This window comes from Apodemus sylvaticus, chromosome 5 (genome assembly GCF_947179515.1).
Source record: "Apodemus sylvaticus chromosome 5, mApoSyl1.1, whole genome shotgun sequence".
NCBI lineage: Eukaryota > Metazoa > Chordata > Mammalia > Rodentia > Muridae > Apodemus > Apodemus sylvaticus.
This window is the reverse complement of record NC_067476.1, coordinates 64366138-64379257: the sequence shown is the minus strand read 5'-3', so window position 1 is coordinate 64379257 and position 13120 is coordinate 64366138. Positions and strand designations below refer to the sequence as shown.

The 13120-nt window shown below is 41.1% G+C and overlaps 1 protein-coding gene across 2 annotated transcripts in view; it reads right to left on the bottom strand.

Moving 5' to 3' along the window:
* Positions 1 to 13120, bottom strand: part of Itgav (integrin subunit alpha V) — a 77364-nt gene that overhangs the window by 37172 nt on the left and 27072 nt on the right. For both annotated transcript variants that reach the window (XM_052182799.1, XM_052182800.1), the window contains exons 5-10: positions 6585 to 6646; positions 4384 to 4429; positions 2238 to 2363; positions 1437 to 1481; positions 520 to 563; positions 13 to 69 (exon numbers count right to left, since the gene is read on the bottom strand). In XM_052182799.1, coding sequence (XP_052038759.1) covers positions 13 to 69; positions 520 to 563; positions 1437 to 1481; positions 2238 to 2363; positions 4384 to 4429; positions 6585 to 6646 — 380 coding nt within the window. The remainder of the gene's footprint in view (positions 1 to 12; positions 70 to 519; positions 564 to 1436; positions 1482 to 2237; positions 2364 to 4383; positions 4430 to 6584; positions 6647 to 13120) is intronic.

Here is a 13120-nt window from a genome sequence, read left to right as displayed (position 1 = left end):
TTAATAACATACCTGTTCACCAGTAAAATTATGTAAAGAGGACATATTTTTCCCATCATAAATATAAACCTGTGTAGGAAAACAAAAGCAAACAAAATATTTTAAATTAATGATATCTGCAGATGGTAGGTGGTATGTGAACATATCTGTGGAAATATTTGCATGGGGGAGGGGAAGGGCGCTTGTGCATGTGTGTGTGTAAGCCAGAAGTCAAAGTTGACTGTCTTCATCCTTTTTGAGACAGTCTTTCTAACGCCAAAGCTCATTCCTGTATGGTGACTGACTAGTGAGCAGCAGGGGTCCACCTGTCTCTAGACTGCACAAGGGTTACAGCGTGCGGGGCTACAGCGTGAGGGGCTACAGTGTAATGGGTCACAGCGTGAGGGGCTACAGCATGAGGGGCTTCCTTTCATATGCTTGCCTGGAATTCAAATAGCAGACCTCACGCTTTGGAGATGTCTTCTGACCTTCTCCCCAGCCCCTTCCCGCATATATTTAAAAACACCTTTTTCATCTTACCATTCCCAAAGTCCTTGCTGCTCTTGGAACTCCTGAAACAAAATCTGGGGGTAAAAAAAAAAAAAAAAAACTTAATTACTCATTTTTAAGACAAACATTGGAATTTACAGATGTAGGTACTACCAGAGAGCTTTAAAATTTATAAATCCAGTAGAAAACAAACTAAAGGTCTTTTAAATCGACGTTGGATACAAGTAACCTACATTGTACTTTAAATTATAAAAGCATAATTTGTAAATTATAAAAACATTATTAAGAACTCAAATATGCCAGGAGTAGCAGCACACAGCTTTAATACCAACACTCGGTAGGCAGAGGCAGGAGGATCTCTGTGGAGGCAGGCAGAATAACTTTGATGCCAGCCTGGTTTACCGAGTGAGTTCAAGGACAGCCAGGAACTCAACTACATGCAAATAAGCCCGCAAGTGAATGTCTATCTTATTAAGCAGGAACAGAAAGATTAAACGCAGTAGCCAGTTTAAAAAAAAAAAAGTTATATTTACGGTAAGGGAAAACAATACAAAGCTGAAATGAGACTGCGGCGGGCCAGAATCAGGACCGGTGTGATTTCCAGGATTGCGGCACTGACTTCAGGAACAAAGCAAAGAGGAAGGAGGAGCAGCCTGCTCCCAGACCACGCCCACAAGCCACAGATAATTTCCCTCTGGGTGGAGGGAAAGCCGCTCCACCCAGACAGAATTTACCAGGGCCTCAAAAGGGGCAGGGTAGGAGCTCCAGGCCCATGCAGTCTTCCCCACCCACGGCAGTGATCCACGCCCCCAGCCCCACCCTCCGCCACTTTCTTCCTTCTGTTTATTCCACAACAAGGCTTGCAAACTGCTGAGCTTTCCAATGTCCAGTGTTTGGGTTTCCAGTGCTTATTGGAGAGCACAAAGGGTAACCCAAGTTCTTCCTACCTTCAATGCCGTCACCATTGAAGTCTCCCACGGCCACAGAGTAACCTAGACAGGAACAAAAGTTAAGAAAACACTGTGATTCTCTTCAGAGTATTTGAAGCGTCTTTCTCCTCCAGGGGTAAAGAATTCACACGCATGTGACAAAAAAAAAAAAAAAGTTTAACGTGAATCAGTCAAATACTCAAAAAGGACATCTGTATTAGAAAACTGAGACAAGAAGTCTTAAAGACAGGGAAGACTGCAGCTGAACCAAAAGGCACATGAAATAAATAACGGAGTCGCAGACACCAAGCCCTGCCTCTGTGGTGTGACTTGCTTCCATAAATAACTAAGAAATGTAAAGAGTGAGAACAAACACTGATGCATTCTCAGACCAAAACCTGCGTCTAAAAGTTCAGTAGTCAAAATGCCTCGGCCGTGACCAGTGGGCAAGCAGTCTGGACGCAGAATCCTCAGCATCGTTCCTTCTAAAATGGGCACGGAAAGGGTGTGTTCTACCGATGGGCGGAGAGCACGTAAGCAACACAAAGGACACCCAGACTACGCCCAGAGCACAGGAACACTTCAAGGTCACTTAGTATCACTAGCAGTGCACAAACCCAAACCAGCCCTTGCTTCAGTTTTAATTGCTGAACTAGAGCGTAACCTAAGTGTTCACTAGTCAATGCTGTATGCCCCTTCAAGGCTTTTCAAAAAATGCATCTATTTCACGGTGATTCTTTTTACTTTAAGTAGTATATGCAAAATTATAGGGTAGCCAGACCAAAAGTCTATGCAGCTCTATATTTTGCGTTTACTTACCCAAATAACTGTCATCAAAAATTGCTTGTGCAGTCCGTGTTGCTAATTGGTTATTGTATTTGATGCTGTAGACATTTGGGTCATATTTAGATATGATTTCTGCCACTTGATCGGAAATGAGCTGACCTGTGGTGGAGGGAAGACAGGAATGAGTGAAATAGCCCTCTCTAGGGAACTTCGGACCACAATCAATAGTGGGTGCCCTCATGAACAGAAGTCCTGCTAGACATTATTATTTCTGGTGTTTCGTTTCATTTTGTTGTTTGTAGCACGGGGTCTCACTATGTAGTCCAGGCTGATCTCGAACTCTCAATTCTTCTGCCACATCCCTGAGGGCTGGGATTCCTAATACTCACCACCAATCCTGACTAGACATTACTGTTTCTAATTATTAATCTCAAGTAACCCTTGACTACATTAAAAAAAAAACTTGTGTAAAATAATCCACTGTGAATTTGAGCCTTTTAATTATACACTGCAGGCCAGTTATATAAACATAATATCAATACATCATAGAAAAGATGCCTTAAAAAAAGTTAATGGGATACTGAGAATCACAAAATCTAGCTTTGTTCATAATTGTTTGGAAGAGATATGCAATGCAACTCACTCCACTGACAGGTTAAGGCATGCATAGTAGAACAAAGACACACCCAAACTTGATAGCTACTGATTGCCTCCCCTGAGCTGGGAGCTGGAGTGGCAGCCCTACAGGCCTGCTAAGTGCTCCGTGGTGCACACCAGGCTATAAATGGAAGCTGTGGAAGCAGCTCTGCCTCTCCAGAAAGCAGCATCTTTATTTCTTCATTTGCACCTTCTTAAAATGCTACTTTTGTTTTCCAGCAGTAAAATGCAATTAAAACTTTCTCAAGCATCACTTCCTAATAGCTGCATAACTCACAGCACGCACACCTTTCTGTCTTAGCTAGTGTGCCTCTCAGAGGGCCCCGGGGGTTGATGGCTGGTTTTTCTAGATGTCTTCTCAACTTTTCATTTATTCTTATTTCTCACTGATCCCTTTCCCTTTTCCCTTTTCTCGGACACAGAATGAAAGCACAGAGTTTCCCAGAAAGAGCCTCCTCATATGGAAAATCAGAGTGAAAGAAAAAGCAAAATTCGAAGTTAAAAAGACTTTCAAACAGATACAGTCATGTCCTTTCTAGTGCTGCAAACAAAGCCCCTTTGAGTGGGCCTCTAAGACAGGGGAGTTAGGATCTTGTGAACAGCTTTCTTTAACAGAAACTAAACAAGGAGTGTATTAGCCATGCAAATATGTATCTCTAACAAATCAAACGAAGGAAGATATTCTTTCGATTGTAGTCTTGTATACACTGTATACAATGTCTTATATACATTGTTTCTACTGCGGGATTTCTCTTTTTTCACTCCCACCTTCAAAATGCCAGCAATGAGATGGTTAATGTAGTAAGACTTTTCTAGAATGGATGGATAGTATTTTTTCTTTATATCACCACCAATTTAATTACTTTTCTGCCTCATGAGTGCTGGGATTAAAGATGTGTACCACTATGTCCAGCTAAGATCTTCTAACTTTAATGTCCTCTTGAAGGCAGTGATTAGAAAGATTAAAGCAATCATTTGGATATTCTAATGAGCAACTTAAACACCCTTTCAACTTTCAGAAGGCTATACTTACTAATGTATATGCCATGGTCTCAGGAGTACAAAAATAAAATACAAACCACTTACCAAAAGAACAAAAACAAAAACAATGTTTAAATGATTTTATATGTTTACTTTAAAGTTACCTTTAAAACTGTTGCTTTCTATCTAAAATATATGACAATTAATATATACCATAAAAAGCACATCAAATAACCAGGCAGTGGTGGCGCACGCCTGTAATGCCAGCACTCTGGGAGGCAGAGGCAGGCAGATTTTTGAGTTCGAGGCCAGCCTGGTCTACAGAGTGAGTTCCAGGGCAGCCAGAGCTATACAGAGAAAGCCTGTCTGGAAAAAACCAAATCCAAAAAAAAAAAAAAAAGCACATCAAATTATTTCCTAAAAATACTGTATACCAGATAATATACTTAAATTATATCTTCTATCTTTTTTTATAATATAATTTGAACTACTTCATGGGCATGTGAATAGACAAGTATTCGGTTGAAAAATATGAACTTACCTTGCCAATAAAAGCTACCAGGACCACCAAGGAGCACTCTGTCAGCCTAGATCAGATCACAGAACAGAAGGATGATGCTTAAAAGCAATGAACACTGACACCGCAATCAGTGCACTAAGCATTACAGGCATTTATGCACAAGCTAAAGACATTATCATTAAGCCACAAACCACTGACTCAGCTAACTCAGTGTGCAGTAACTTTTCTAAGAAGAATTAAGAAGGAATTTAATACCTTCATTTAACATGGAAACATTTTCCCAAAGATCTGGACTGTTCTGTATATTCAGAATAAAGTGCTGGTGGGATGAGTTGCTAACTTCCTGTAGTAGATTTATGACTACTGAAGATAAATTTTCTAATGGTCACTAAGAAATGTTTTGCTAAAGAAAAACTAATTTAGGGCCTGGAGAGATGGCTCAGTGGTTAAGAGCACTGACTGCACTTCCAAAGGTCCTGAGTTCAATTCTCAGCAACCACATGGTGGCTCACAACCATCTGTAATGGGATCCGATGCCTTCTTCTGGTGTGTCAGGAAACAGCTACAGTGTACTCATATAAATAAAATAAATCTTAAAAAATAATTTAAGCTGGATGATGGTGGTGCACGTCTATAATCCCAGCACTCTGGGAGGCAGAGGCAGGAGGATTTCTGAGTTCAAGGCCAGCCTGGTCTACAGAGTGAATTCTAGGACAGCCAGGGCTATACAGAGAAAGCCTGTCTCGCAAAAAAAAAAATAAAATAAAATTAAAAAAAAATCCAAAAAAAAAACCTTAAAAAAAAGAAAAACTATTTTAGTATTTCACAAACCTAATGATATGTAGCTTCAGAGGGGAAATTTCAGTAAGGACACCAGCATTTTTTAAAATCCATAATCAACCATAAGGGTCTAATTCAAGGTATCTTGTGCTTGTACATGATGGTGTCTTGAAATTTTTTTCTTGCTAGAGGCAAGACATTTTTCTCCCCAAATGCACATATGACTTCATATTTCACATTTATTGCTGTTATTGTTACTTTGGGTGTTTTTGCTTTGAAACAGGATGTCACCGTACAGCCAGGGTAGCTGGGAACTTGCAATCCTTCTGCCTTGGCTTCCTCAGAGCTGGGATTACAGTTTGTGCCACCTCCCAGGGCCAGGAAGCTCTAGTGTAAATCAAGGTATTTTTGCAAGTACTCCCAAGAGGAATTAAATATTATCACCTTGATATTCAAAATGTTTAGACAGCAGACAAAAATCAAAGATGCGTAAATAAACAATAAAATTGTAAAGAAAGTTTGCCTTTAAAATTGCTGATCAAATTTTTATTTAGACAAATTAAAAACTATCAAGTTTAAAGGGCATGTCAGTTTAATTAAAATTAGAATCCTGCTCATGAGATTTTCCACCATGATTAAACTGCCTCAGCTTCACTGGGCACCTATGAAAAACAGATGGCAAACAGATTCATGTCTCAGCTTCTATGCAATTAAGTTAATTTTGTTTAATTTTAAAAAAATCCTATTAATAACTGTAAAAACAATTTCAGTTAAAAACAAGGCTGTAATAGTCTATAATTTTCTATAAGTGGAAATTTCAAATAAGTGTGTGTGTGTGTGTGTATGTGTGTGTGTTAGTGTGTGTTTTGTGTGTACGAATTTTTGTGTTTGAGAATGTGTGGATGTGGATGTTGATGTTGCGAGTGTATGTGTGTGTGTCTATGTGTGTGTGTGTGTCTATGTGTGTGTGTGTGTGTGTGTGTGTGTCTGTGTGTCTGTATGGGTGTCTGTGTTGTTCATGATGGAAGTAGAGGAGGTCTACATATGGACATTAGAGAACACATTCGTAAAGTGAGTTCATATGACTTCTGGGGATTGCACTCAGGTCATCAGGCGTGGCTGGCAAGCACCAATTTCTGAGCCAATTTCTTCTGCCCTGGTAACTTCAATACCATCATAATGGCCTATCATTTACTACGAAGATTTTCTACCTTACTCCCCCCCCCCCACCAAATTCTCAATGTGCTATCTCACCATTTTAAATAAGCAATGTTTATGAAAAGGGGAATATTATAAATCAAAGAATAGCAAAATGAACAGACCACTTCATACTTTTTCATTAAAACAAGATAATTATTGAAAAGCTGACGTAAGAAGCATGTATTTTTAAAACCAGTTGAGTCAGTAAAGAAGATCTGAATCTACCTTAAATGGGAACTTACTTTAGTAAAATCAATGCTGAATCCTCCTTGACAAAATCCCTGTCCATCAGCATCAATATTTTCTAAAATAAAAAGATTGGAAATATACACAAACCCCAAAACAAGTGAATACACATACAAAGCGTGAACTAAATCCTGCTATTGTTGAAGCCGAGGTTTCTCTGAAGCAATCACTCAGGCACCTGGCTGCTACACTAGCTCACATGTTCTTCAGGACCATCTGCTCCTCTCAGACACAAACCAGAGACACTGCTGTGTAGAGTGTGTGGGCCAGACAGCAAGGACCAGGAAGATCAGCTAAGACCCTTGTGTTAGACAGAATTCCACTATTATCCCTACTGGCCTCAAATTCAGAATCCTCCTTTCTCTCCTTTTCAGGTGCTAGGATTAAGGCATGAGTCACCATAGCTGGATTAAACTACTTTTTTCAATCAAAATTCACAGAAAGATTATAGCTTGTATCGCAATGCATCAAGCAATGAGAGTATGCAAAACAAATACATAATTTAAAATCCCACAAAATATTATGAGATGCAGTGTGCTCTGTAATGTACATCCTCTATTCAATTATAGCTTGTTTCTCAAAGATACCAATAATGACCCATTATACATTAACAACCAGTGAGCCTTCGTCTGCAGATTTAAGCCTTCTCTTTGAAATGCTTTCTTCCCATTACCTTACAGTTGTTATGCCTTTGGTAAGTTATTAGGAAAAACAGCAAAAACTCCATATAGTCTTAATATATTTCCTATGTGTGCATTTTACAGATGATGATAAAACATAACAACTAGTAAGGGATCTTGGAGGGGGTGGCACATGCCTTTAATTTCAGCACTTAAGAGGCAGAGGCAGGAGGATCTCTGTGAGTACGAGGCCAACCTGGTTACATAGTGAATCTCAAGACAAACCGAGCTATGTCAAGAGATGCTATCGCAAAAACAAAAATGAAAACAAAACAAACAAAAAAAAAACACACAACCAAAAAAGACTATAAATAACATGGTGCAGAATTTCAGAAAACTGCAAAGTCCAAACAATGTTGTCTGCAGAGTAAACTCTGCAACTCTTCTGCAGCTATAGTCATAGGAGCTGACTGAGTTCACTTAAACGGGGCTCTCAAGTGTCCTCCAACTATAGCAGTCAGTATGTGCTTTCCTGTAATTACTTTTAGTTTGTTCTTTGTCTCAGGAAAAGGGGCTGATTCTGATCTAAGTAACTGACCAATTAATTTACACTAACTTTAATCATGAGCAATGCTACACCCAAAAGAGAGATGCGGATGAATTGTTTAAATTCTTCCTTTTAGTAAGGTGCCATCTTTTAGTGACCAAAAACTATGTTCCCTGGCATTTCAGATATAAGGTACGCCCTCTCAGGCCACTCAAGTACAGAAATCAAAAATAGTTCATTTTGGCTGGGTGGTGGTGGCACACGCCTTTAATCCCAGCACTTGGGAGGCAGAGGCAGGCAGATTTCTGAGTTCGAGGCCAGCCTGGTCTACAGAGTGAGTTCCAGGACAGCCAGGGCTACACAGAGAAACACTGTCTCAAAACAGACAAACAAACAAACAAAAAATTCATTTTAATCATAATGCCAAACTTCTAAGAATTTTTTCTGGGGGGGGAGGGGAGGGACAATCCCTTCCAAACTTAGAACCCAATTTTAAAATCTGGGAACTGCCCCAAGATTACACAATAAAATATTTTTTTGTTTTAAGAAAATGGGCCACAAAAGTGTAATACCACTCCAATGTAAATTTTTCTAACCAAGTGGAAATAGGAAAATGTGGACTGGGGTTTCCAGTGTCTGCTGAATCACACCAAGCAATTGTGCTAACTGCACTATGCATTTCCTCCATTCAAGCTGCATCTGGACACTGACCTTAAGCCACTGATGAAAACATGCTTTTTCATTTGTATTATGCAGTGATCTGCTTTATTTGGTTTCCTGGGATTTCCGGTTGGAAATGTCCTTGGCAGGCAAATACTAAAGTGGGTGCTTCTGACAATTTAAAAATTCTCTAAATACAACAACTTAGTTCAGTGAAGGGCTCAGTGTTTATCTCCAGTAATGACCAACACTTCTCCCACTTGTCAAGCCTGGAAATATTATGACAACTAGTGATTGGGACGGCAAGGTCACAGGTGTGCATTAAGCACTTACCGGAAGCTAGCCACCTAGGGCTTTCTCTTTGAGGCTCAGAACAATCTTTGGAGAGATGTGACTACTAGTCATCGTCGGTTCAGCAGACTAGTGCTGGGGACATTAAGTGACCTGACAAGAGCCAACCAGCTGACACTATGGGTCTGAAAACTACTGAGCTTTGCTATCTTGTGTCCTTATCTGAGTAAGGAAAAAGTGGGGGGGAAAAACACTAGGAATCTTAACTCTCCAAATATGGCTATCAAAATTAGAGATCAGGAGCAATGGAGTCAGTGGGAGCACCGCGCTGAAGAGTCTGCACACCGTGTGACTCAGGCAGGTTTTCAACAGATGGACATCTGGTTAGTGCTTAAGGCCAAGTATGGTCACAGATAATGCCATTAAAAGCCAAGCAACCAGGAACAATAAAGAAGTGACTGGGAGGAGTGAGGCTCTTTATCCAGGCTGTACACACAGGTCATGTTAAAAACAGAAATCAATGAATCAGCAGCCAACCGAACAACAGCAAAGACCAAGCCAGCGCCAGCACATGCAAACATGAATCTCCAGAGCCAAGCAGGCGAAGTCACAAAGAGGTCAGCATGCAGCCTCACAAAACGGGAGTCATCCTGTTCTGGACTGTACAGCTTACTGAAGCATGACTTGAACAGAAAATATCAAATGGCGCTGGGAGGAGGGGAGAGAGGGGAAACTTACATAGGAAAGAAGAATTTTAAAGAGAAAAAGAAGAAAAAATGTAAACTAAACAGTACCTCAGAAAGGCTAGGTCAGTGTTTTAATGAATAATGAAGCGAGGGCTCAGCGTGGTTAATGGGATTACCCAGGGCTTCAGGTTCACTGCCAGGGGAATCTGAGGCTGTCAGGCAGGTTTCAAGCTCCACTCCTCCTTAGTGTCCACTCTGGGTAAGTTGCCGCCTCCCGAACAGAAGCCTGACGGTGTGCCCTATGTCAGAGGTCTGACAAAGTAGCACACACAATAGCTTGGTTTACTAAGTGAGGAATTTCCTCTGTCTATGTGTTTTATGACGCTTTTCTTTGAGACAGTTTACTTAGCCCAGAGTTCCATAAACCTTTTCTGAGAAGATCCAGACATTCAAATACTTCAGGAAATGGGGGTGGGGGAGGGGGGTGTGACATACTGTGTCAACTCCAGAATGACTCAACCTTCTAGACAGTGTATAAACAAATGGGTGTGGCTAGATTCCCATAAAAAGGTACTTGTAAAGGCAGGATCACAAGTCACAGATCACTACAGTTAGAATGTTAAGTATCTTAGGAAATACTGCTTTCATTACTTCATAATGTTTATGTCTAAAACAAATAATGGGAGGCATTAATAGCTATACAAGGATGGGTCTCTAGAATGTTCTTTTCAGATGCTGTTGAAATGGAAAACACCTGCCAGGTGTGGTGGAGCACGCCTGTAATCCCAGCACTTGGGAGGCAGAGGCAGGTGGATTTCTGAGTTCAAGGCCAGCCTGGTCTACAGAGTGAGTTCCAGGACAGACAGAGATACACAGAGAAACCCAGTCTTGGAAAAAACAAACAAACAAACAAAAACAAAAAAAAAGGCAGTGGAAAGCACATTCTCTGGCTAGTAAAGCAAGGAAAGGGTTCCTTTGGAATATGACAGACTTAGAATCTGGGGGCACAGTTCAGGGGTGAAAGCACTTAACACACACGAGGCCTGAGCTCAGCATCTAACACCAAAAAGGGAAAAAAATGACAACCTGGGTTCACATTCTTATAGCCATTCAGTACCATGGAATATAGGGAGGAAAATGCCCACCTGCCCCAAGTCTCTGTGTCTGCATTTCTCAAATGAGAGCGATAATTGGTGTGCTGGTGTGTGCACACGCACCAAAATCAGTATGCATGCATGTGAATGTATGTGCTTATGTATTCCGTGTCAGCTTTACTGACACAGGATGAGGGCTCTCCCCTCAGAGTTATGAAGTTATATTTTCAAGCTGAGAGTTTTTGAAATACTGACACTAGAAAACACTAAAGCAGTCCTAACATTCCCTACACACTACCAACGAGGATGCTACTGTGACCTAACCACCCACACAAATGTGGTGAGACAGATGGCTCCAAGCACTGCGGCTTGCTCTGGCTTCCTCCACCCAGGCAGGGCATGCTCTCTACACAGGTATCAACCCTTTGGTATGTACTTCCCATTTACAACAGGTGGGATGATCAAGTGGTCAACTAAGAAATAATTGCTTAATAAAAAAAACTGCAATTCCCTGGAGATACAAATACTTCGTTGTTGGACGACTGTCATTCCTTTGACTTAATGTTAGGTCAGCTAATGTGGAGACGAATGTAGTAGGAAGTATCTTACATGTTGTGACTTTGCTAATTATTTCTGTCTGTTCAACTCTTTGTTTGAGCATCATAAAAGGGACTAGGTGGACTACCTGGAGTCCCCCAATTATTGACATAATTTTGCTGTTAACTGTTTCAGTCACTTGCTGCAGGATATTTCCTGTCCAATCACATTGGAGCAGCAGAAGGCCTGTGATTGGACAGGAAAGGGGAGGCGGAGCTAGGAGTTGGGGAGATAGACAGAGGTTGGAGAAGGAAGGAAGAACAGAGATGTCTTCAGAACAGTGATGTTATTGAAAGGTTAGAAATATTGGGATAAAGCTTTATTTATTATCATTTGGCATTTAAATTATCTATTGGCATCTTGTAATCGTGTTTATAATATACATAAATCTAATTAGCTAACTAATCAAGCGTTAATAGTCATGTTTCTAGTGAGTATTTGAGGTGAGAGGTGGTAGACTGTGGGGTGTGTGGACAAGTGAGGGAGATGAACTCTCGGGACTCCGCCGGAGATATGGCCAGGCCAGCAAGCCCGCTGGGAGCTCGCTGGGACATGGTGTTGCACCATGCCAGGAGAGTTGGCGGGTCGGTCTGTTTCAATATTTCCAGCAATAGTTACTCACTATTAGTCATGTTCTGAAGTCACTAACTGGGAAATTGCCTTAAATACATAATGCATCAAAGAAATTTAGTAGCATGTAGAATTTCGTACTACCTATGGTCTTAGGTGTCGATGGAACATCTTGTAGAATATATGCCTCATAGGCAAAGCAAGACTACATTTGAACACTCTATTTTTTGTTTGGCTGGTTTTGGGTTGTTCTGTTGTTGTTGCTATTGTTGTTGTTGTTTCAAGTCGTGGTCTCTCTGTGCAGCATTGGCTATCCTGGGACTCTGTAGACCAGGCTGGCCTCAAATTCGCAGAGATCTGTCTGCCTCTGACTCCCCAAGTGCTGGGATTAAAGGCATGCACCACCACAGCCCAGATTGGACAATCTATTTTTATGTCATTGGTATAAAGAAGATGCAAAGTCAGAGCCAATCCAATAAGAAGTAGGCTTGCAAAAGGTCTGGGATCTTCAGAAGAAAGACATGAATAGAAAAGTATAGCCAAATGATACCTGCAAGAAATTACCTGGGTATTACTTTCATTGGAGTTCCAACTAACACTAATGTTAGTTTTCATTAATGTTAGTCAAAATCCCAGTGAAAGCAAAGCCTGGCAAATTTAGGCCTAAGAGTCCTAAACTCGGGCTGGAGAGATGGCTCAGTGGTTAAGAGTGGTTAAGAGTGGTTAAGAGGTTCTGAGTTCAAATCCCAGCAACTACATGGTGGCTCGCAAGCCTCTATGGTTTTTGGTTTTTGGTTTTTTGTTTTTCCGAGACAGGGTTTTTCTGTGTAGCCCTGGCTGTCCTGGAACTCACTCTATAGACCAGGCTGGCCTCGAACTCAGAAATCTGCCTGCCTCTGCCTCCCAAGTGCTGGGATTAAAGGCATGCACCACCACCCCCACCACCCCCACCACCCCCCACCCCCCGCACTCCCAACCATCTGTAATGGGGTCTGATGCTCTCTTCTGAATACAGCAACAGTGCATTCACATAAAATAAATAAATACATCTTTAGGGGGAAGGGAGGAGAGAGAGAGAGAGGGAGGGAGGGAGGGAGGGAGGGAGGGAGGGAGGGAGGGAGGGAGGGAGGGAGAGAACGCTATCTTCATGGTCCTTTGTAAACTCTGGCTCACAAACACATCTTTTTAAATTTACTTTTAACATCATTATTCATCTACAACTGTGTTTCTCAAACTTTGGGGTTCAACAGCATGACCTTATAGAGCTTGATTAAAATGTAGGTTCCCAGCCTGATCTAGTGACTCAGAATCTTTACCTGTGATACCCACTTATCCTTGAGAGAAGCTTACACAAATGCCTTTTCACTAACTGTGACTGGACATAACCTATTTCCAAGATTCAATAATAATTATCACAAATTAAGGGTGACCAAACTGAGTTCTTAGAAACAATAAACATGGTTAATT